General features: G+C 56.4%; 1 protein-coding gene across 11 annotated transcripts in view; it reads left to right on the top strand.

Moving 5' to 3' along the window:
* The window catches only part of IQSEC1 (IQ motif and Sec7 domain ArfGEF 1), a 372,084-nt gene that overhangs the window by 336,727 nt on the left and 12,999 nt on the right, over positions 1-22,358 (top strand). For all 11 annotated transcript variants that reach the window (XM_059390420.1, XM_059390414.1, XM_059390415.1 and 8 more), the window contains 7 exons: positions 7,604-7,765; positions 10,590-10,712; positions 12,037-12,203; positions 16,771-16,910; positions 17,388-17,417; positions 18,979-19,104; positions 20,327-20,426. In XM_059390420.1, the coding sequence (XP_059246403.1) occupies positions 7,604-7,765; positions 10,590-10,712; positions 12,037-12,203; positions 16,771-16,910; positions 17,388-17,417; positions 18,979-19,104; positions 20,327-20,426 (848 nt within the window). The remainder of the gene's footprint in view (positions 1-7,603; positions 7,766-10,589; positions 10,713-12,036; positions 12,204-16,770; positions 16,911-17,387; positions 17,418-18,978; positions 19,105-20,326; positions 20,427-22,358) is intronic.

Consider the following 22,358-nt stretch of genomic DNA (forward strand, 5'->3'; position numbering starts at 1 on the left):
AGCTGCAGGGACATGGCAACTCCTTGCTCTCTTGGAGCATTGCCGCCTACATCTGGAAAATGGGTACAAGGTTCTTGCCTCCCAGGGCCTGGTGAGGTTTAGAGGAAGTGGAACGGAGAAATTTTCCTGGGGCCCACCAGCAAGGAGCTGCTTCTAGGTGGCAGCTGGGGCTGCTGTGCCCAGAACAAAGGGTTGGGGGCTTCCAGGAACACAGGCTGTAGGAGGACCCCACGGGTGGTTTCGTGGACAGAACAGTCAGAGGTCATGGCAGTGGCTGATAGTTCCATATGCTTAGCATGTGCTGGACACTGTTCTACAAGTTGTGTTGCTGGGGGGTAGAGACTCTTATTAACCCCACTGTACAGATGGGTGGACTGAGATCCCAAGAAGGTCCTGTCTGAGGTCACACAGTCAGCAGGTGGGCCAGCAGGAACTCTCACCACCTCACTCGGCTCCATGTGGGAATGGCTGCTACATGTGTGGCCCCACGGCCCCCCGTCAGCTCACTGGGCCACAGAGGTAAATGGAGAGCTTAGGAGGAAAAGCCACACCACCCAGAGGAGGCCACATGGCCAAGGTCATCCTTGGGCCACCACAGCGCTAGGAGCCCGGGTCAGTACCCCAACAGCCCTAATGGGGTCCCCTGTTCCTGTGTTTCACACATGTGCTCAGGGATATGGGTCTCCTTGCGTCATTCTCCTCTTTCATGCCTCTCTCACTCTGACAAGAGCCCAGGCGACTGTAGCCCAGGCCAGTTTTGTCCAGGTAGACCTGGCCAGACCTCTCCCGCCTCTGAAAGAGTGCACTCATCCCCAGAGCTCCCCTGTGATCACTCCCATACCAGGAGTGATCGCCCCATCTCTGAGGAGCATGTAAGTTAGGGCCTCAACAACCATTTGGTGTGATGGTGTACTGGGACTCTTGCATGGACTGGGAGCTGTTCAAGGGGCCCTCTGAGGTCCCTTCCACCTATGGCCCAGCCCCTGGTGCCTGCCAGGTGCTCCCATGGTGTCATTCCTTTCTGCAGAGGGGAGGAAGAGAACCCTGGTATGAGTCCGGGGTGCTCTGAGATTTCACCCTTCCTGCATCCCTGGACAGTCACCTGTTCTCCCCCTGCGTGGAAATCAGGCTCAGAGGCTACAGAGCTGGGCCAGCCTCTCTCGGTGAGCAGAAGAGCTGTGGGTGGGCTCCTGATCAATAGCCCCAACTCTGTGCTCCTCATGCATGACGTGTTTCTTGTGAGTGATGAGAACACCAGTGATGACAGCCAGCCCATATAAACACGTATTAGGTCCCAGGCACTGCGCGAAATACTTCATGTGCATCAGCTCACTGAATCCTCACGGTGACCCCATGACACTTGGCTCTAGGGAGCCAGGGCTCAGAGAGGTCAGGTGCTAGCTCGAGGCCACAGAGCCAGACATGCTGGCTCCAGGGTTCCGGCGAGCTATTCGCTGTTGCTGGTAGTGCTGACAGTTGACAGATCAGCTCTCTTCGGAGCACTTTGAGCTACTAAGAAGGAAGCCAGCTTTCTATTCCCCTGCAATCCAGCCTGTGACCCTCACCACTCTCCTGGCCCTAGCGGTCCCTAGCTGCCTCCTGGGTCTGGGGTATCTGGCGCTCAGTTTCTCAGGAAAGAAAACCAAGCCAAGGCAGGCTCTGGAGGGCAGCTGGCCGTGATGGAGGGTGATTCCTCCACCTTCTCTCTGCAGTAAAGACAAGCCTCGTTCAGCTTGGGCTCCCGGCATCAGGAAGAGCTTTGTAAAAACCAGAGCTGCATGAAATTGTCTGACGAGGTGGTGAGCTTGCTGGCCCTGGAAGTATGTAAGCAGAGGGAAGGTGGTCATTCCTTCATAGGCCGCTGAGGGCATTTGAGCCCGGATCGCTGAATTGAAGGGTGCTTCCAGGCACACAGGGGTCCAAGTACCAAACTTGGTGAGTCCCTCCTCCCGTGGTCAGCTGAGACGTTATGGGGACAGCTTGGTCCCCTCACCACAGAGGATCCGCGGGCCCTGCAGGTAAACAGACCCTGTGTTGGTCTCTGTTCATCAGCGCCTTCTCCGCTGCAAGCGACAGGAACCCAATGAGACTGGTGGAAGCAGAGGTCTTACTGGGTCTGGATCTGGAAAGCTGTTGGGCATCTCCCGGCCATCTCCCCAGAGCTCCCTGCCAGTGCCCCACCAGGGCAGGAGGCCTACCAGCTATCCCCAGCCCAGGGTCCAGCCTCACGGCAGCCCTGGCAAGAAAAGAGCTGCTCCTCTCTCATTGGCTCCTGCTGGCTTGCTCCAGACTGCTCATGGTGGTCAGCAGGATCGGGGGGCTCTGAGCGGCCAGGGTGGGAGTGAGGTCAGCCCCCTGTCCTCGGGGGGACAGAGTGGGTGGGGTGGGAAATCCAGAGGCCGGCTCGCTGCTGACCATTCGCATGTCTCCGCGATGGCTCGGGTAACTAGAAAGGACAGGAGAAGCCTGTAGAGCCCTGCTGGGACAAGAGCCTGCAGAGCACTCAGCTGGAGCTCCAGCAAGTGCGTGAATCGGGAGCATGGTGCCCGCCCTGTAACTGCCCTCCCTGGGGCCCCGCCAGCTCAGTGTCCCCACTGACTGCTCGCAGCCCAGTGACAGGAGGTGACCATGAGAGCCGCCCCTGGTGGGGTCTGCAGGCGCTCGCCTGGCACAGCCAAGTCTGAATCAGCAGCTGACGTGGAACAAAGCCAGCCCCGCCTGGCGGCCCACAGTAGGGCCAAGCCTTGACCTCTCCCACTCCAGCCTGTCCTGCTAAAGCTTTTCAAGGACCCATTACAGTGGGGCCCAGAGCGCAGAGGCAGGTCAGGTGCAGATGGTGCAAATGTCCCCCTCGGCACCTGTTGACGCTGGGCCCTTAGAGAAGCAAACTGGCCCAGCAGCAGGACAGACGGGGCTTTTCAGCAGCAGTGAGGGTGGGGAGGGCTGAGTGAAACTTTGCAGAGCTTCTTGGAGCAGAGGAATGGGTTGAGACTCCTGGCACACTTTCTGTCGCCTGGCCCCCTGGAGGCCACTTATTTGACCTTTCTGTGCCTTCTTTGCATTATGAGTCAAATATGGCTTTTGCGTTGGCCATTCTTTCTAGCGGAGTCCTCCTTCCCAGCTCCCAGGTCAGTGCCACCTCCCCAGGGAGGCCGTTCCAGGTCATCCCTCCCACCCCTTCCAGCCGAAGTCCACACCTTCTCCAGGTCCCCTGCTTTGGTTTACTTCTGCTTGTTGCTGACCCTCCTCTTGGAGCCATAGGACTGGCAATATTTTTGAAGGCTCAGGGACATTGACTCATTTAACCTTCACAGTACCTCCACCGTCTGCACCATCTCTGGCCCCATTATTCAGACAGGAAAGCTGAGGCTCAGGGAAATTAAGTAACCCCAGCCCTGGTCACCCAGCCTGTAAGTGGAGCCTGGGTTTGAGCACAGGCCTCTGGCCCCAGAGAACATACCTGTGATTCCTGTGCTCTGAGTATTTTGGGGAGTTTATGGGAGTATCCTGGGAGTTTATGTTCCACCTTTACCACGCTCCAGCTAGGGTGTTTTTCAAGGATGGGGACTATGTTGGTTTTTCATGGGGTTCTTGGTGTTTGTTTCTTTATAAGATTTTATTTATTTGTCAGAGAGAGAGAGACAGAGCCACAAGAAGGCAGAGCAGCAGGCAGAAGAAGAGGGAGAAGCAGGCTTCCAGCTGAGCAGGGAGCGCAATGCAGGGCTCGATAGCTCGATCCCAGGATCCTGGGATCATGACCTGCGCCAAAGGCAGACACTTAACTGACTGAACCACCCAGGCATCTCTAGGGATGGGGACTTTGGGCCACAGGCCTGCTAGCACAACCCCAGGCCCAGAAGAGGTGCCTGATAGATGTTTGTGCAATGAATGAAGATGTGAATCCAGGGGCAGAAAGCCCAGATCTTGTCCTGCATGGTTTGTGAGGCCCTGCAAAGTTTTATTTTATTTTATTTTTAAAGATTTTATTTTTTATTTGAGAGAGAGCATGAGCAAGGAGAAGGTCAGAGGGAGAAGCAGACTCCCTGTGGAGCTGGGAGTCTGATGCGGGACTCGATCCTGGGACTCTGGGATCATGACCTGAGCCAAAGACAGTCGTCCAACCAACTGAGCCACCCAGGCGTCCCCCCTGGAAGGTTTTTAAACCGTGCTGGTGATGCCAGCAAAGGCATACCTTCCCTGGGGCATGTTTTGTTCCTCTTCTGTTGGGTGAGCTCTGTGTAAGCCAGGCCCTTGGTGGACCCCAGGATAGGAACCAGGTGACCCCAGTCTGTGTCCTTTTCAGTCCTTAGGGCCTGGGGGGTTCCAGACAGAAGTCCCGCAGTACCCTCATAATGAAGGGAATGGAAAGCCACCTCTGGGGAGGGAGACAGAGCCCCATCACTGTGTCTCTGCCTTGGGGTGGAACCAGATTCCCCGGGGCCCAGCTTCGTAGCCAGACCCCCCTTCTTTGCCATTCTGGGTTGGCTCTCGTATGCTGACACAGCACAGCTTAATTCCTCTGTCGCATCGGCATCTGTCACAGGCTGGCCAGGTGCTGTGTGCACCAAATTTCTCAGGGACTAGAGATCAGGGGAGTCATTTCACAGTGGGCTCCCTGGTTCCCTGTGGCAAGGGAAGGCACCATAGGAATCCCACGGCTCCCAGAGGAAGAGCCATGCATCCCTTCTTTCACAGTGCATTGGCCGTGGTATGTCACCTGGTCCCCTAAGTGCCACAAGGGTGGCCAGCACTAATGACTCCTCCCCATGCCCCCCTTCACCCAGCAGGTCACTGTGTATGACATTTAGCAAGACCTAGGGCACGTTCCCCTTGAGTCAGCATGGAGCTCTGCAGGGAGCAGGTGGATCTAGGAGGCCTGGCAGGGCCCCCAAGAGCACACTCGGGGCCTCACTGCACCGTTGAGGTAGACGGGACCAGCAAGGTCTCCACAGGCTGGGAACTCACATCCTCAGATGTCCAGCGCACTGGCTGAAGAGGTTGGTGAAGGCCAGACCACTCTCCTTCATAAAGCCATCCAGCGGCTTCCTTGGAGAACCACGTTCACCCTGACCTTGGACCCCCAACCTGGACCGTACCCCCGACCCCAGCTCCTTAACTGTGCCTCCGGCCACCCCATCCTTTGCCTCAGTTGCTGGGCAAGCTCCTGGTCACTGGTCAAGGTCCAGTGAGTTCAGATTCCTTTCTCCTGTGACGTCATCATGAAACCTGCCGGGTGGAACCAGTCCCTCCCACCTTTGGTTCAGACTTGAATCAGGAGCCATCGGGTTCAACCTCGGATCCACCAGTAATTATTGCCATCTCTACCCTCAGGCAGTGTTGGGAAACTGGGTGCTTCTCCTCACCCCCTGCCCTGCAGCCTAGATGCCTGTGGGAGGCTCCTCGCTGAGCTCACACTTCAGACCTAGCCTTGCCCTACACAGAGCACGGACGTCAGGTCCCATCACTGCCCGATTCAGAACACACTAGGGCTTCTCCTCTCACTAAGAGGAAAACCAGATTCCCCCTGTGGCCCGCACAGCGCTGTGGGATCCGGCCCACCCACCCTGCTGCTCTCCTCTGACCTCCCCCAAGGCCCCTCCTCTCAGCCACCCCAGATCGCTCGCTGGTCCTCGATCCTGCAAAACCCTTTGTCGCCTCAGGGCCTTTTCGTTCACTGTTGCCTCTACCCAGAAACCTCTCTAAGAACTTAGGTCACCGCCCAGTGTCACCTGCTCAGAGAAAGCGTCTCATTTTCCTGCAGAAACTCCTCCCTCTCCTCTCCAGCTATCATTGATTCAGTCCTTTTGTCCTTTAGACCAAGGATTAGAGCCTGACGTTGTGGGGTATTCCTGACCAGCCCGCATCACTGCTGTCATCCTGAGCAGTACCTAACAAGAAAGTAGTCTGGGTACTTAATCTGTGAAGAATCTGCATTCTCATGGCCCCTTGTAAGACTCTCCTTCTGCTGTGTTCTGTTCCTCCCAGGCAGAGGAGCCCGGATCCTGAAGTCTGAGATACTGTGTGACGTTGGTGTGTAAACATGGGAGGGGGCCAAGTGGGGACAGCAGCCAGCCCCCAAGGAAGCAGGCCAGGACTGGATCTGGGCCCCCAGGCAAGGGGCTAACATGGGATGCCTGAGTGGCGTGGCCCAGCCCAGTACTCTGGTCACGGCCACACAGGAGCACAGGCCGGGGAGTGCCAGCTGGCCTGATTTTTCAAGAGAAGCTGGAAATCTGGATTCTAGATTGAGCTACCCCAATTTCTGTGTGCTCACCAGAATCCCTACTGTTAACGTCGTGTAAGCTAAAGAAAAGACGTCGGTGGGCTTGCCGGGGTGACCTCTGACCTCGAAGATGAGGAAGAGGGAAATGGGCACAGGCTGGGGCCCCGTGGGTGCTGGCGTGGAGCAGGGCCGTGAGGGAGCATGAGCAGCCAAGCAGCTGGAGAGGCTCCTGGTTGGCTACACCAGAATCCTAGGGAGGAATGGGGTCTGTGGAAGGAGTGGGGAGCCGTGCCAGGGCCCAGCTGGCCAGCAGCCACTCCCGGCCGAACGCCTGAAGGTGATGTTAGGGTGTGTGTTCATCCTGGGCTAAAAATAGCAAGGTCACCTTGCAGCAGGGGCCCTGTTTTTGCTTGCAGGTGGAAATACAGTCTGTGTTGGATGCTGCTGTCAGTCAGGAGCCACGTGGTTTATGGGGACAGGTGGATACCCACTGTTGCCGCTGGGCTGCTACGGGAGATCAGAACTCTGATCTCCACCTGCCGGGCCCAGCGGGAGGGCCCAGCTCCCCTCGCCACCCCCGAATGGGTGCTGGGTACACCGCCAGGGTTCCATAGCTCCTCAGGCTCATCTGAGGCTCTGGGATTGTCAGAGGACATCTGCCTTCCAAGAGTGTGAGGTCACCCCCTCGCACCACCCTAGGAGGTCAGCCAAGCCTGGCCCATGCCACAGACCAGCAGGGGGACAGAGGCCCAAAGGGAGGAAAGGGCCAGCCTGGGCCCTTGCTGAGCCCATGAGGGGGCCTCCCTCCACCACAGCCCAGCCACGCCACATGGCTCTGGGTGCAGGTGGACTCCCTCAGCCCTGCCGGGCCAGCCCAGCCTGTCCCAGAAACCCTCTTTGCTCGGGAAGGGTCAAGGCTGCAACTTCACTTCCTCTCCTCTCAGCTGGGGCTAGTTGTGAGAACCTTCCATGGTGCTTCGTGCACATGTGGTTCCAGGCACCTAACTGTGTTAACTCAGGAAGTCCTTACAGAAAAGGTAGTTTGCTATCGGTGGGGCGGAGAACCGTCCAGGATGTGCTGGGCAAGGGGTTCCAGTCTGCCTGCAAGTGAAACACGGGGCAGTGACTTCTACACCAAGGGGTGTATGGGGCAGTGCAGAACACGGGGGGCAGTGGTTCGGTCCCTGCCCCGGTACCAGCAGCCCCGCACTGGCCCACGGCCCAGTCCCAGCTTCCGCCTGGTGCAGGGTCTGCACAGTTCTGGGTCGGACAGTTCTGCACGGACCAGGGCAGGGCACCCAGAGTCCCCAGGGAGGAGGGCCAGCCAGGAGGGGCCGGGGCAGCCACGGCTGAGCCTGTCTCTCACCCCACCCTCACCAGGAAGCCTGAGAAGGGCGTCCAGTACCTCATCGAGCGCGGCTTTGTGCCCGACACACCAGTGGGGGTCGCCCACTTCCTGCTGCAGCGCAAGGGCCTCAGCAGACAGATGATCGGCGAATTCCTGGGCAACCGGCAGAAGCAGTTCAACCGGGACGTGCTCGAGTGAGTTCCGGGGCCAGGAGGTGTGGGGGCGGGTGTGTGGACCTGCGCCGCTGGAACACGGCCTAAATCCACCCCTTAGCTCTTCCTTGCTCCTAGATGCACACAGACACCCCACGTGGTTTTGCACGTCACCCCCTACCAGGCGTACACACGTGCATCCACCCCCCGGCACTACAGCTCACACATCGACCCTGCAGGTCCCCCAACGTGCACCTTTGACCCCTCCATCCCTCTCCAGCAGGGCCGAGCCACCACCATGCTCGGGGTGGGGGAGTAGGGTTGGAGGTCTGAGCTCACTCTCCCAGCCTGACTGCCAGCCGTCCTGACATGCCCTTGGGCTGGGCGGGGGCCGGGTGCGGCGTGAGGAGCCCAGAGGGACCCCAGTGCCTGTCTCCCCTGTGTCTCTCTCCTGCCTCTCCCGGCTGGGAGACCTAGAGGTAAGAGTCCAACCAAGGCTGGCAGCTACCACCTTCCCAGCTACTTAGAACTCTGCAGAAAATCCGGTTTCCTGCTCCCTGGAAACCGCTGACAGTTTCGAGAACATGTACCCCAAATCTCTCCATTCCTCCTTGAGACTGCCCTAAGTAGAAAGGCCCCCAGTAGCTGGACCCTTGTGTTTATACTGTGTTCTGGCCCTGCGTCATCCTCAAACACACAGGTGTGTGTGTCGGGTCTCGCTTAAGCCCCTTTCACAGAGGAGGGGTCAAAGCTGTGGGAAAGGACAGAATAGTGGGGCTCCGGGCCCTGGGGGAGAATCTCCAGGCCTATCATTGAGGGTATTTCTGATCAGGCAGCTACACACCGAGATGTAGACCAGGAGCAGAATCAAAGTGGGGTAGACAGCAAACATTAGTAACAAGGGCAGTGCCTTGCATCATCCAGAGAACAAAGCCAAGGGGGTGGGCAGTGGGCCTCCTGGGGCGTCCTCGCTGTAAGGAAGAGCCCGGCCACGGCCACCTGTGTGCCCATGTCTGCAGCCGCCCCTAGGAGGAGGTGGGCAGCTGCCTGAGGCCTCTTACGCAAGTGAGGAAACCCCGGGCTCAGGGAAGGGCTGGCCCGGGTGCTCCCCACCCCCACACGCGTAGACTTCTAGGCACACGTACCTATTCAGTCACACGTATACCCAGCATGTGCACAGACGCACAGGACGCAGTGAGCCACAGCCTTTGGCGGCTGCTCTAGCTAGTACCCAGCAGAATGGCGTCTGTGCCCTTCCGTGGCCAGGCATGCCCACCTGGGCTGCCTTCTCCCCACTTGCCATTTCTTTTCTGGCCCTTAACGGGGGTTGGGTGGGGGGGGGCGGGGGATCTGCTGCTTTGTTCATAGAGTTAGTGCCTCCTCTCCTGCCTTTTAAACCAGCCTCAGGAAGCAGTTCAGGGGGAAACAGCTGAGGTCCTTAGTGGCTTGGGCCTAAGACGGTCTTGGGCCAGCCCCCCACCCCCTGCAGCCATTCCTGTGCTCCCCCCAGGCTCTCCCCAACCCCCAAGCTAGCTGCTGGTCCGTAGGAAATCCGTGCATTGTTCTCCCCCATCAGAAAATAGCAGCAGCCTCAGGAAGCAGCAATCCTCATCCCCCCACACACCCCCGACCCTCCACACCAGGCGTCCAGCTCAGAGGCTAGTCAGCAAATTATTCCTTATGTGGCCCCTGCCCTCCCCCACCCGCTCAGCAGCAGCCTTGAAGGATGGCTCCTCCAGAGCCAGGAGCTCTCAGAGAAGGTCGGGGGCACTACTGTTTATGTCCAAACCCATCAGACCCAGCAGAGCAAGGGCCCTGGCAGCAAGGATGAGGCCCCTCACGGCCGAGGCCTCCACAGTGCCCCCAGGGGTGGCCACGGCTTTGTTAAACATAGATCCACTGGACACCACAGCCTGCTGAGTGGGTCCGTGGGACAGACCCCACCTTCTTTGTCCAGGGATCTGGGTCAGAGGACAGAGCACGGCATTCGGGAGGACAGGGCTAGGTTGAGGGGAACCAGACAAAACCCAGTTACCAGCCGATTCTGTAGGCTCTGCTCCCATTGGCAGGTTGGCAGATGAGTATGGCACAGGTCCTCCAAGAGGCCCCTTGAAAGACAGCCGGCAAAACCCAGGCAGCTCTCCCCAGGCCCTTTGGCATGGGGAGATGGGCTCAGTGCACGGTCACTGCCCGACAGACCAGCGGCCAGCCTCTGCCTTCTCCTGGAGGAGATGGGAGCACATGGCTGGCATCCCTCACAGTCAGTGCAAGAAGACTCAAGCAGGGACGAGCATTCTGGGCCCTGTGTGATGTGCATGCTGCAAGCCATTTGTGCCCTGAGTAGAGACCACAGGCTTTGGCCCTCTGTAGAAAATTACTCACAGAGGGGTGCCTGGGTGGCTCAGTGGGTTAAACCTCTGCCTTCAGCTCAGGTCATGATCTCAGGGTCCGGGGATTGAGCCCCACATCGGGCTCTCTGCTCGGCAGAGAGCCTGCTTCCCCCTCACTGCCCCCTCCTGCCTCTCTGCCTACTTGTGATCTTTGTCTCTGTCAAATAAATAAGTAAAATCTTAAAAAAAAAAAATTACAGAGATTTTCAGCAACATTTTCCTATAGTTTCCGGGGGTCTGTAGACTCCCCCAGAAGCACTGTGGGGCGGGGTCTTTGGGCTGTAATCTGAAGTGTTCTGTGATTGGAGGAAGCCAGGTGGAGGGCCCTTCTGGACAAGAGGCGGCCAGGTCCCCTGGCTCTGGGCAGCTCACGGCCTGCGCTGCATGGGCTCCCATGCTGCTCTGCCCCCAACAGGAGGGCCGGCAGGGACTGCACAGGCAGCAGACCCTCATGGGGCCTTGGTCTCTCGTTTCAGCTGCGTGGTGGATGAGATGGATTTCTCTGCCATGGAATTAGATGAAGCCCTCAGGAAGTTCCAGGCACACATCCGGGTCCAAGGGGAGGCTCAGAAGGTGGAGCGGCTCATCGAGGCGTTCAGGTTGGGGGCAGGGCGGGCCAGGGCATGGGAGGGTGTCAGGAAGGGGAAGGTTCTGGGCTCTGAGGCCCATGGCTTAGGGCCCAAATCCCCCCTCCAGCCCTGTCCCCAAGGCAGATGGCCCTGAACTTGCCTGGAGGATGAGGTAGTAAGTAGCCCCTTCTGTATGCCAGGTCCTGTGTTGGTTATCTCTAGAACCAGACTTTGGGACAGTCTGTGTCCCTCCAGGTCCTCACGAGCATCACCCATTCGTCAGTCTGTGTCGTCACTGCCCATTCACAAAGGGCAGCCCATCTCACAGAACACAAGCTGCAGAGCCGATTGGCCTGGCTCTTAACACCCACTGTGCTACTTACTTACTCTGTGACTTTGCATGGGTTACTTAATCTCTCTGTGCCTCGTGTCCTTGCCTGTAGAGTGGGGATCACAAAAAACACTTAACTTAGAGTGGAAGAACTAAACCACTTTGGGTGTGGGTGCACACTTAGCCCAGTGCCTGGCACGAGAGAGAGCCCACAGTCAAGGTCGGCTACCACCCCATACTCATTCTTCCCAGGACTGTGTGCACAGTGACTGGGCAGGATCCCTCATGCCCAAGCAGGGTGTGGGAGACAGAGTCAGTCACTGACCCAGCCCTCAGGGCTCATCACCAGCGGTGGGGCCAAGGTAGGGAATGAGGACACAGCAGGAGGACAACCCTGGGGCCCTGGGAGGGGGTCGTTCAGGTACTTCCTTCCAGGAGGACTTCCTGGAGGTGGCAGCATTAATGGAGAAGACAGGATTGAATCCCGGTGGTCTGAGCTCCAATGGCTCCTGCCTTGGTCATAACATGCCCTGGTTCCTCTTCTCCAGTCTGCCCACCTCACCCACCCCCTCCCTGAGCCAGGCTCCTCTCATCTCAAGGTCCTAGATAGCAGGTCCAGCACACACCATTGCACCCCCATTCCAGGCAGGGAAGAGAGTGGGCTCTGCCCTTTAATGTACAGCCTTAAAGATGCCCACATCCCTCCTGCTCATATCCCACTGACCGAACTTTTTCACCTTCTGGGCGGCTTCCAATTCCGAGAGAGATGGGGGGCTGCAGTCCTCTCCCTCAGCAGCCTTCGCCAGGTACAGGACAGATGGCTGAAGTATATGTAACTATCGTAAGGAGGAGCGGGTGTTACCCCCATTGACCAGATGGGCAAACCGAGGCTCCTAGCACAGTGACCAGCCTCAGCTATTCAGCATCGGGGCCTGAGCAGCGGCGCTGTCCTGAGGCAGGGGCAGACCCACGTCCAGCCCTGACTGAGGAGGTCCTGATCCTGCTCCTTCTCCCTGCCTCCAGCCAGCGGTACTGTATCTGCAACCCCGGGGTGGTTCGGCAGTTCCGGAACCCAGACACCATTTTCATCCTGGCATTTGCCATCATCCTGCTCAACACAGACATGTACAGCCCCAACGTCAAACCTGAGCGAAAGATGAAGCTGGAGGACTTCGTCAAGAACCTTCGAGGTGAGCTGCCCTGGGCCCTGGGCTCCGGCATACAGCTGTCTCTCCAATGCCCTCTGCATGCCCAGCTAGGCACAGCGTAGAGCCGGGGGCGGGGACCCAGGGTGAGCCTTGGTTCCACAAACACAGCACAAATGACCCTGAAGAGGGCTGACTACTGTAACAGTGACACACACAGTGGGAGCACTGACTGGGTCTCGTGGTGCCACAAACCTCACTTGGGAAGAAAGTGACATTTTCAGCCTGTTCCGGAAGGATGCACAGGGGTTTGACAGATAGAGGTGCTGGGACGGAGGGGGCCAGCCTAAGAAACCTTGACCCAGCACAGGAGGACCCACTACAGTCCCCAGAGGCCAGATCAGGGAATGTGAAGGAGCACAATCAGGAGCCCTGGTGCTGGGTGCCCCAGGCAGGCGAGGACCAGGCAGAGGGGTTGGCACACACTGTCCCCATCACTGCTGTGCCCCTCTCTCCTACGCTTGATGTTCCTCATGAAACGGACCTGCCTCAGCGTATGTGTGTGTGTGTTTTAGAGGAACTTTCCAACATCACTATAAACAGGAAGCCCATTTTCTTCACTGCACTTAGGTAGTCACTATAAAAATGAACTCAGTGGACAAGAGCACCAGAGCTGCTTCTGGCCAGGCCCCAAGGCTAAGGTGCTAAAGTAGGCAGAGGGAAGGGAGGCTTTCCTGGTATCATTGTGAAGGAAAGGCATTGAAAAGGGGACAGCTGTCTCCCAGGGGGCACAGTGTTAGCTGATAGCATGTCCTCATGTGCCTGGAGTCCCTGGAAGGAAGAGGAGGGTCTGTGTCCCTCTCCTGGGGAAATAGCAGCTGCAGCAGGCCGAGGTCCCCTCAGAAAGCGTGTCAGGTACACAGACACGTTAATATGTGTATAGACAGACACACACACAAGCACATACATTTTTTTAGAGAGGAAGAGGGAGGTAGGAGCAGAGTAAGAGAGAGAGAATCTTAGCCAGGCTCCACGCCTAGCGTGGAACCTGACAGGGGCTCAGTCTCACGACCTTGAGATCATGACCTGAGCCAAAATCAAGAGTCAGTCATTAACTGTCTGAGGCTCTCAGGCGCCCCTGAGGGTGTCGTGTTTTTAAGAAAGGAAAAAGCTGGTTTAAATCAAGTCCAACTTTGTGAGCTTGTTGAGCCATTTAAATGTACTTCTCTTGTCCTTTTTTTTTTTCCTGCAAAGCCCCCCTGCTCTGTCACCCCTTCTCCTGGGACAGGAGGACCCTCCTGGGATTTGAACTGTCCTCGCGCGCCCCCTGGTGGTGGGTACCCCTGCAACACTCCGGCTAAGGGGACGCCCACCCAGAGTGGACGGGTCTGCCCTTTTTTCCCAGCTGGGGCGTCAGGGAAGCCCAGGGGCCCGGCTCCGTGCAGACCACCCAGGCGATGGCCATTCCCTGCACTGAGCACTCAGGATGTGTGGCCCTCTGCTCGGTCTAGGGGGAGCCTGGGCCCCAAGGAGTTCAGGTCTTAGCTAGAGTTTCTAGGAAGCTAAGGAGTCTGGGAACTTACTTAATGTCAAGTCAGCCCCAGAGCGCATGAGCTCGACCAGCAGATGCTTTGATGAGGCAGCAATGTGCTCTCCTACATCGGCCCTAGACCTCACTCCTCGCAGGGCTGAGCCTGGTCTTCGCAGAGTCCCACGTGGCCCCAGGACGCAGGATACAGGCTGTACGCTATATGCTGTTGGCAAGCCCAGGGGGGTGTAAGGGTCTGGTGACTGGACTATGACTTTTTTTTTCTGCCTGGAAACCTCACCCACATAATTGGGACCCCCTCCCTGTATGGGGAACAACAAGGGGAGCCAGAAATGACTAGCCCAGAGGAAAGAAGGTCAGGGGAGAGATGGGGTTCCTGGGTCAGATACTGCCAGACAGCTGCCCTCATATCAGTGGCTTTGCGGTGTATATCTGCCCTTGCACCTGACCATCCCCAGCAGTCTCAGGGGTTGTGCGGGGGCGGGGGGGTGTTATCCCCCCCTGCTCAACAGAGCAAGCTGCTGGTTCTGTCTTCTAAGCCCAGGCTGTTCCCACCAAATCCCATCTTTCCCCGCCAGGAACTTGGGAGTGTTCTGTTGCATCTTCTTTATGTTCCAGAAGGGTAACCGAGGCAGAGAGAGAGGGGATCCGCCCAAGATCACACAGCAGGTGCATGTCAGAGGGGGCAGGACTCTGGTCTCTCCAAGCCCACCTGGTACTCTGCACTGGGCAGACATCCAGCTTGTTCTTTGTAGAGGAAGCCTTCCCCCGCCCCAACATACACTGGACATGTTTGCTCTCTGGAATTGCTCACCCCAGGTCACCCAGTAGGTCCAGCAGCAGGAGCACTTCTGGGAATTGGAACATGGGTGGGGGAGGAAGAGCTCACCGGCATGGAAGCCAGATGAGCAATGCTTTTATTTTATTGATATTTGTTTTTAAATTCTGTAGCTTGATTTTTTGAATGGGTATTATCCTCACATAGATAGAAAAAAAAAAGCAAACAGAAAGTAATGCAGTCTGGCATTCACGTTCCTTGGTATTTACCCAAAGGAGTTGAGAACGTATGTCCACACAAATCCTGCACATGGATATTTACAGCAGCTTTATTCACAGCTGCCAAGACTTGGAGGCAACCAAGATGTCCTCTGGTAGGTGAACGGATAGATAACCTGTGGTCCATCCAGACAATGGAATATCATTCAGTGCTAAAAAGAAATGAGCTGGGGTGCCTGGGTGGTTCAGTGGGTTAAGCCTCTGCCTTCAGCTCAGGTCATGATCTCAGGGTCCTGGGACTGAGCCCCACATTGGGCTCTCTGCTCAGCAAGAAACCTGCTTCCCTGTCTCTCTCTGCCTGCCTCTCTGCTTACTTGTGATCTCTCTCTCTCTGTCAGATAAATAAATCTTTAAAAATAAAAAAAAAAATTTTAAAAAAGAAATGAGCTATGCAGCCATGAGAACACCTGGAGGAACCTTCAAGTCCTATTACTGAGGGACAGAAACCAGTCTGAAAAGGCCCCATACCACAGGATTTCAGCTATGTGACATTCCAGAAAAGGCAAAACTATGGAGATGTAAAAGATCCGTGGCTTGGAGGGCAGGAGTTATAAGGAAGTCCCTGTGCTTTCCCCTCAATTTTGCTGTGAACTTAACTGCTCTAAAAATCAGTTCTAGAGACACCGGGGTGGCTCAGTCAGCTAAGTGTCTCCTTAGGCTTAGGTCACGATCCCAGGCTCCTGGGATATCGGCTCCCTGCTCAGCAGGAAGCCCGCTTCTCCCTCTGCCCCTCCCCTTGCTTGTACGAGTACTTTTGTCTCTGTGACTAATGAATAAAATCTTTTAAAAACACACACAAAACAAAAAACAGTTCTAAAAAAATAGTCTGTTTAAAAAAAAAAAAAAAGTAGGAAAGGTCTGTGGCGGAGCCCCTCCCACCCTCGCTGTGCACCCAGGTTGTTCAGTCCCTGGTGTACTGCCCGCAGCTTCCCTGCTCACACACGTACCAACGTGCACGACTGGTTTTACCCTCGTCCCTTTGGCACCTTGCTTTTCTCATTTAACAAATCTCAAAGGGTGTTTCCATGTCGGCTCCCTATGGCCTTGCTCATTTTCCTGGCAGGTGTGTGATATTCCATGGCCCCCCTGTGCGGTGATGGCTTAACCGGTCTCCTGTGAACGGGTAAATGGGTGAATTCCAGTCTTCCACTATTTGGAAACCATGCTCCAATGAGTCACCTTGTCTGTGGAGCCTGTCCCACGGGATAAATTCCCCCAAATGCAATCAGTGGCCCGGAGGGTTTTGAGTTTATAACTGTGATAGCCAGTGGCAAGTGGTCCAGGGCAGGGGCCCCGTCCCACCGGCAGTGTGTGAGGCCCCTTCCCACAGCTTCACCAACAGTGTCAGATACCAAACCCCAGGATTTTTGCCAGCCTGCAGTCTGAGGACTGGTGTGGTTTTGGGTTTCTCTCCTGAGTGGGGCTGTTCTCCTCACAGCAGTTGTTAAGGGTTTAGCAGAAAAGGGTATGTGCCTGTTGTCGGAACAACTCAGGTTCAAGGCCAGGCCTCCAGCTTCTGTGCCATGTGACGTGGGATGACAGCTAGCAGCAGGTGCACGGAATTCACACTTTCTGGGAAACACCTGGGCTGCTCTGGCCTCCTCACAAGATCTCTGGGAAGCCACCAGTGCTCTCGGTGACCTACCTGAAACAGGACCCCCAGCTTAGGGACTCGGTCACGTGGCCTGTCGGGAACTTGGGAACCAAGCAGGAACTTGAGCCCAGGCCTGTTACCAAGCTGATATTCATAAAGCCTTGGAGCCTGACTGTGCTGGCTTGGTCCTGGTGGAAGGATTCTGAGACACTTTGTAAAGGACTGAAGATGTTCAGAGACTGTGGGTCCAGAGAGCCTTTAGTTCTGCTGAGGACTAGGGAAAGGGATCACTCTTCTGATTGGGTTTAGAAACTGGTAAATGAGGGGTGAGCCTGGGGGCCCGAAGCAGAGGGGTGCCCCCGCCACCTAGGCCCCGGCCCTCACTGACACCTGGCGGCTGCTCTCCCATCCAGGTGTGGACGATGGTGAGGACATTCCCCGGGAGATGCTGATCGGGATCTATGAGCGCATTCAAAAGCGGGAGCTGAAGACCAATGAGGACCATGTGTCCCAGGTGCAGAAGGTGGAGAAGCTCATCGTGGGGAAGAAGCCGGTATGTGGTGACCCAGTGTCCCTGGCTACCCCACTCCCACCCATCCCCACTTCATGTGACCCCAGGCCCACCTCACTGGCTGCAGCTTTGGACAGCAGCCCTGATGCCATTTGGAACCCAGCGCCTTAGGGGGAATTACTGCAGGTGTAGGGTGGCTCCTGCTAATTGGGAGTAACAGCCATTGGTTCTGGGTTCTGTTTAAAAAAGAGCCTGTGGCTCTTAAGAAACCAATAGCCAGAGTCCTGCGGTGGTCCCTTGGTGGCCCAGGAATGCCTTCATTGCTGCCTTGGGGTTCTGGCAGCGAGAAGGTCTCCCCAGCTACTGCGTGGGACATGTCTGGACAGAGGACAGAGGATGTGGGAGCCACAGGAGGGGTGCTGACCTACTTGGATGTAGTCCTGTTAGCTCTCTCTGGGCCCAGGTGCATTTCTTCAATCACTGTTGTCTTTTTTTCTTTGTTTCATGTTTCCTGCTTAGATTGGATCCCTGCATCATGGGCTTGGCTGTGTGAGTATCCTTTTGCTTTTACATTCTGGCTGATAGCCCGCCGTGGGGTTGGGCCCCGTGTCCTTTGTTCAGATCACTGCGATCTCCTGGCTCCCAGATCCACAATTCTAACTGCTTGAATTAATTTCTGGAGCGATGAGAAACTTGATTTGCATAATGATCCCAGCCTCGAATCTGCAGGCCCAGAGACTGCGGGCCCAGGGGGAGGGTTGGGCCGGCTGGCCAAAGCACATAGTCTCCGTCCCTCTCCCTCGGGCAGAGCTCTAAAGCCGAGGCTTATCCCCAGACGCAGAGGCACTGTGCCCGAAACAGACGACCCTTCCCACCCGACCCATGCTCTGACCCCTGATACTCCACTGCCATGGCCTGGAGCAAGTGTGCCTGCTCACCCCAGGAGCACCTGGAGACACACCCGCCTGGCAGGCACATGGCACATGCCTTACGTGTCTGTCGCTCCCTCTCAGCAGGCGGCCCTGGGCTGCAGGAGTCAGTATCACAAAACTGTCCGCTCCCCGCTCTTACCAGCTTCTCCCAGAGAGGGTCCACTGGATACTGACCAGCCCTCGCCCACCTCTCCAGCCCCACCTCCCACCATCCTCTCCCCTTCACACTTTTGCTCTGAGCAGGGCCGTTCCCTGAGCACACCAGCCTGGGCCATGTGTTCCCTCCCCGTTCGAGGACTGGGGAAAGGGATCCCTATCCTGACTGGGTTTAGAAACCGGTAAACGAGGGGTGAGATGAGCTCGGGCATCCCTGCCCCAGGGCACCTGTTGGTAGAGTGAACCCTCCTTGCCTGCCATGACGATACACAGCACATGCCAGCCCTTTTCTAATTTACTGTCTCTTGCGTGAGCTGGGGGACCCTCAGAGCTGTGACTGGGCCTCCCAGACGGCTTGTCACCACAGCCCTTAGACACCATACACGTTGCCCCTGGCCTTGAGAGTACCCTGGGCTTCAGCAAGGTGGGGATGCACATGAACCCATGCTAGGCATTTTCAGAGCAGAGGCCCAGGCCAGGCCCAACAGAGCTCTGGCAGCTGGCTGGGGATTTGGGACAGGGCTTTTCAGGCACCAGAACCATCAGGATTCTCTAGGAGGGGCTCTGTGCCTTCCTAGCTGTGTGGCTGAGGCAAGCTGCCCAACCTCTCTGTGCCTCAATTTCCCCCTCTAGAGTAGATACTCTCTGGAGAGAACTTTACAGAGACCTACGGGCTTATGTCTGTGACAGGCACCTTTTGGGGACTCGGATGGTGAATTTCTCACTGCGGGGTGGAGGGTCCTGCAACATGAACATGATGCTCTAAGAAGTCTGGGACATGCCTGAAGGAAAGGAAAGGAGGTATCACTAGAAGCAGGGGCACTTTCCACAGCCCTTCAGGAGAGCTCCTGAGGAAGAGCGGGGTAGAATTGCTAGGAGGCCAAACGTGTCTGCTCTGTTATGCGCGGTTGGTGGGAGAGGTCATTTTCAGATGCCAGGCGCACAGGCTGGGTTTCGAATGTGCTGCCCGGGTTCCTGCCGAGGGGCAGGGGGCTGACAGCAAGGCTTCCCTCCCCGCACAGGTGCTCTCTCTGCCCCATCGGAGGCTGGTCTGCTACTGCCGGCTCTTTGAGGTTCCAGACCCAAATAAGCCTCAGAAACTCGGACTGCACCAGCGAGAAATCTTCCTGTTTAACGACCTCCTGGTGGTATGTGGTTCCCCACAGCAGGCCGTGGCTGGGAGCATGACTCAGGGCACCCTTGACCTGCAGCTGTGGTCTCCATGTGGCCACGTCTCTGAAAGAGGCACATGTGGGGGTGGGGTGTGGGTCACAGGGATGGAGTTAGCCCCATGGTCTTTGGGTTCACAGAGGCAGAGTCTAACTCATGGCGCTGCCAATGAACACAGGGCTTTGCTGGCTTCTGAAAAAGCCCAGAGGAGCCTCTGGGCCTTCAGCCTCAACTATTCCCAGAGGCTCAAACTGTGTCCGCAGGACTCCTTGTCGGGCTGTCTCTCCGCTGTGCAGGCTTCCTCCTCAGGCAGCCTCTGTCCAAGAAGGGAGTGTCAGCCTTGGCAGCTGCAGGCTACATCCTGCCCCACCCCTTGGGCCTCCCTGGCATCCCTGGCCACCAGTGGGATTCTCTTCGTAAGAGTCCAAGCCAAGGTCTCATTGCTTCCCAGGCCCATGTCCTAGCCACTCCTGGGCTCCAGGCAGGAGCAGTGCTGCCTCACTGGCTAAGCCTGGGTCACTGCCCAGCTGCAGGACCACTGGACTAAAAGTAGCAGAGAGGGGATTCCCCAAAGGGAAACTGAGGCACTCCTGCCTGGAAAAAAGGTGGCATGGGTGCTAGCCACTGGGGATAAAGATACCCCTGCAGGTAGCAGGGCGAACCTATCCTTTGGGTCTCTGTCTCTCCCATGCCTCAGGTTTCTCGCTAGAGGCCCTTGCCCCATATCCCTACCTGCCTGAGACCCAGCTGGTCCTCTCTGATTACCGAGGTTAGAACACAGATCTGTGGGTTTCTGATGCTTTGTTAAGAGTCCCTGACCTCAAGCAAGTTCCTTCAGACTTCTGAGCCTCCGTTTTCTCCCCCAAAACTAATCTTGCATACAGAGCACTCAGGAGGGGTCCTGGGCCTAAGCATCTGGCCTGGCACCTTTAGGGTCCTGGGGGATGCTGTGCCTGTCACCTCTGTGCTAGCCTGACGGGCATCATTCCTAGCCAGCATGACACCTGGTACTTGTAGCAACAGCAGCCAGCACTCGTGTCAGGATATGCATGAGTGTGCAGCCCTTTCCTGCCCCAGGGGCTGCCCTGACCTCTGAATCACTGAAAGCATTCTGACATTAGGCCCACTTCGAATCCCAAGCTCCCAGAGCTGCACCTGGGCAGGTGATGGGACTTAGCCTCTGTCTCTGGCTATCCGCAGGTTACCAAGATCTTCCAGAAAAAGAAGAATTCCGTGACCTACAGCTTCCGACAGTCCTTCTCCCTGTACGGCATGCAGGTCTTGCTCTTCGAGAACCAGTGTAAGTGTGTGTGGGGAGGGGAGGCCTGCCATGGCCAGGCCACGAGCATGTGGCCTAGAGTGCTCGTCCACACGTGGCCACAGCACCGTGGGGTGGGAGATGGCATCACAGCTCTCAGTCTGTCATTAGGAAGCACAGTGCTCCCCAGTGATCTCCCCTTCTGCCTGGTTCCCCAAGGACAGAACCCCAGGGTAGCTCTCCTGCGCATGCTCTTAGGCCTGTGTCACCTGCGGAGAGCATCATATAGGCCAGGAGGCTGATAAGCAACAGTAACGGGAAAGAATTTAGTGACATCATACACGGTGGTTATCACATTTACTTTTCCTATTCTTTCTGCTTACGGCTGGTGAGATTTCTTAATTTAGAGCAGAGTGCATTTACATCAATAAAATGTTGCAGGGGAAAACCTCAAGTTAAACGGCATAGGTGATATGCCAATGTAAGTGAACAAATAGATTGAGGTCATGCCTGAGGGGAGGTAGAGGAGAAGATCTCAGCCCCAGCCAGAGAGCCTGGAGCCAGCACTGCTCTTGCTCTTAGCAGCTCTGTGGCCTGGCTCCCGTAACATCTCTGGGCTCCACTCCCTTTGTCTATAAAATGGGCTGATAGCTCATAGATTTAGCTGAGTGCATGCACATGAAGTACTTAGAACAGCCCCTGAAACAGGATTTATGCTTAGCTGCTGTTGAAAATTCTCTGGGTGTGAGTGGTCTGTGGGGACTAGGGAGTCTGGCGGGGAACTGCCACTCCCGACTTCTTCTTTTGATCTCGTCCTTCTCCAGTACTCAAGCCCTGCCCTCTTCCTCTCCCTCTTCATCCCGTCCTTGTTGGAGGTCCCTGAACTTCAGGCTGAGCCAGGCCTCCTGAGATGAGGGGTAGGGGCTGGGTCCTGCTGCCTGCACCTGTGGAATGTCGTGGTGTCTCCAGCATCAGGGAAGCCCTCATCCTCTCGGACAGGTCACCAAGCTACCATCTATCTGATCAGCTGTCCATCTGCAGGTTGAGAAAGTTCCAGGGACTTGTGGCTGGGCCATCCCAAACCCTGGGGCCTAAGGGCTTGCATCTGGGCTCTTTACCCCTTCTCTGTCCTAAATGGAACTGGCACCCACTGTGCCCCCAAGAGCCCAGGATGCTGACCCTACCATCTCCCCACCTCCTGCTCTGCCACATCCTAGGCCAGGAAGCCTGCCTTGCCCCGGTTTCCACCAGGCAGCCCCAGGGAGGGTCCCACATCCTCCTGAGGAGCAGGCCCCCGCTTGGAAGGAGTGGCAATGGCCATGATGCTCACAGCAGTGACCCCACCAGACTGAATCCTCAGGCAGAAGCTGCCCCATGATCATTTTTAGATTCCCAGGGCTCAGCCCTCATCCCTGGACACAAGGCACTGGCAGGAGCCCCAGAGCTGACACTGACATTTCTACGGGACATGACTTCATACATACCATGGATCTCAGAGTGGTAGCCATGGGTCAGTCCCAGGTCAGTTATGTTCTATTCCATTTATACATTTATTTTTTATTTTGTTGAGCTGAAATTGAAATCTTCATATGGAACTTGTGGTTACTGCTAACTTCTCTTAAGAACTGGGATTTGGGGGGCGCCTGGGTGGCTCAATGGGTTAAGCCTCTGCCTTCAGCTCAGGTCATGATCTCAGGGTCCTGGGATCGAGTCCCGCATTGGGCTCTCTGGTTGGCAGGGAGCCTGCTTCCTCCTCTCTCTCTCTGCCTACCTCTCTGCCTACTTGTGATCTCTCTCTATCAAATAAATAAATAAAGTCTTAAAAAAAAAAAAAAAAAAAGAACTGGGATTTGGCATCGCTAGGCCTGCATTCCCATGTGGTAGTCTTGGGCTGCATGCCCCTCTCCCCACTCGCTCTGTCGTGCCGAGGTCTCATGTGGTCTGCTTCCTACATTTAGGGAACATGTTTGGATC

Source organism: Mustela nigripes, chromosome 2 (assembly GCF_022355385.1).
Source record: "Mustela nigripes isolate SB6536 chromosome 2, MUSNIG.SB6536, whole genome shotgun sequence".
NCBI classification, from domain to species: Eukaryota; Metazoa; Chordata; class Mammalia; order Carnivora; family Mustelidae; genus Mustela; species Mustela nigripes.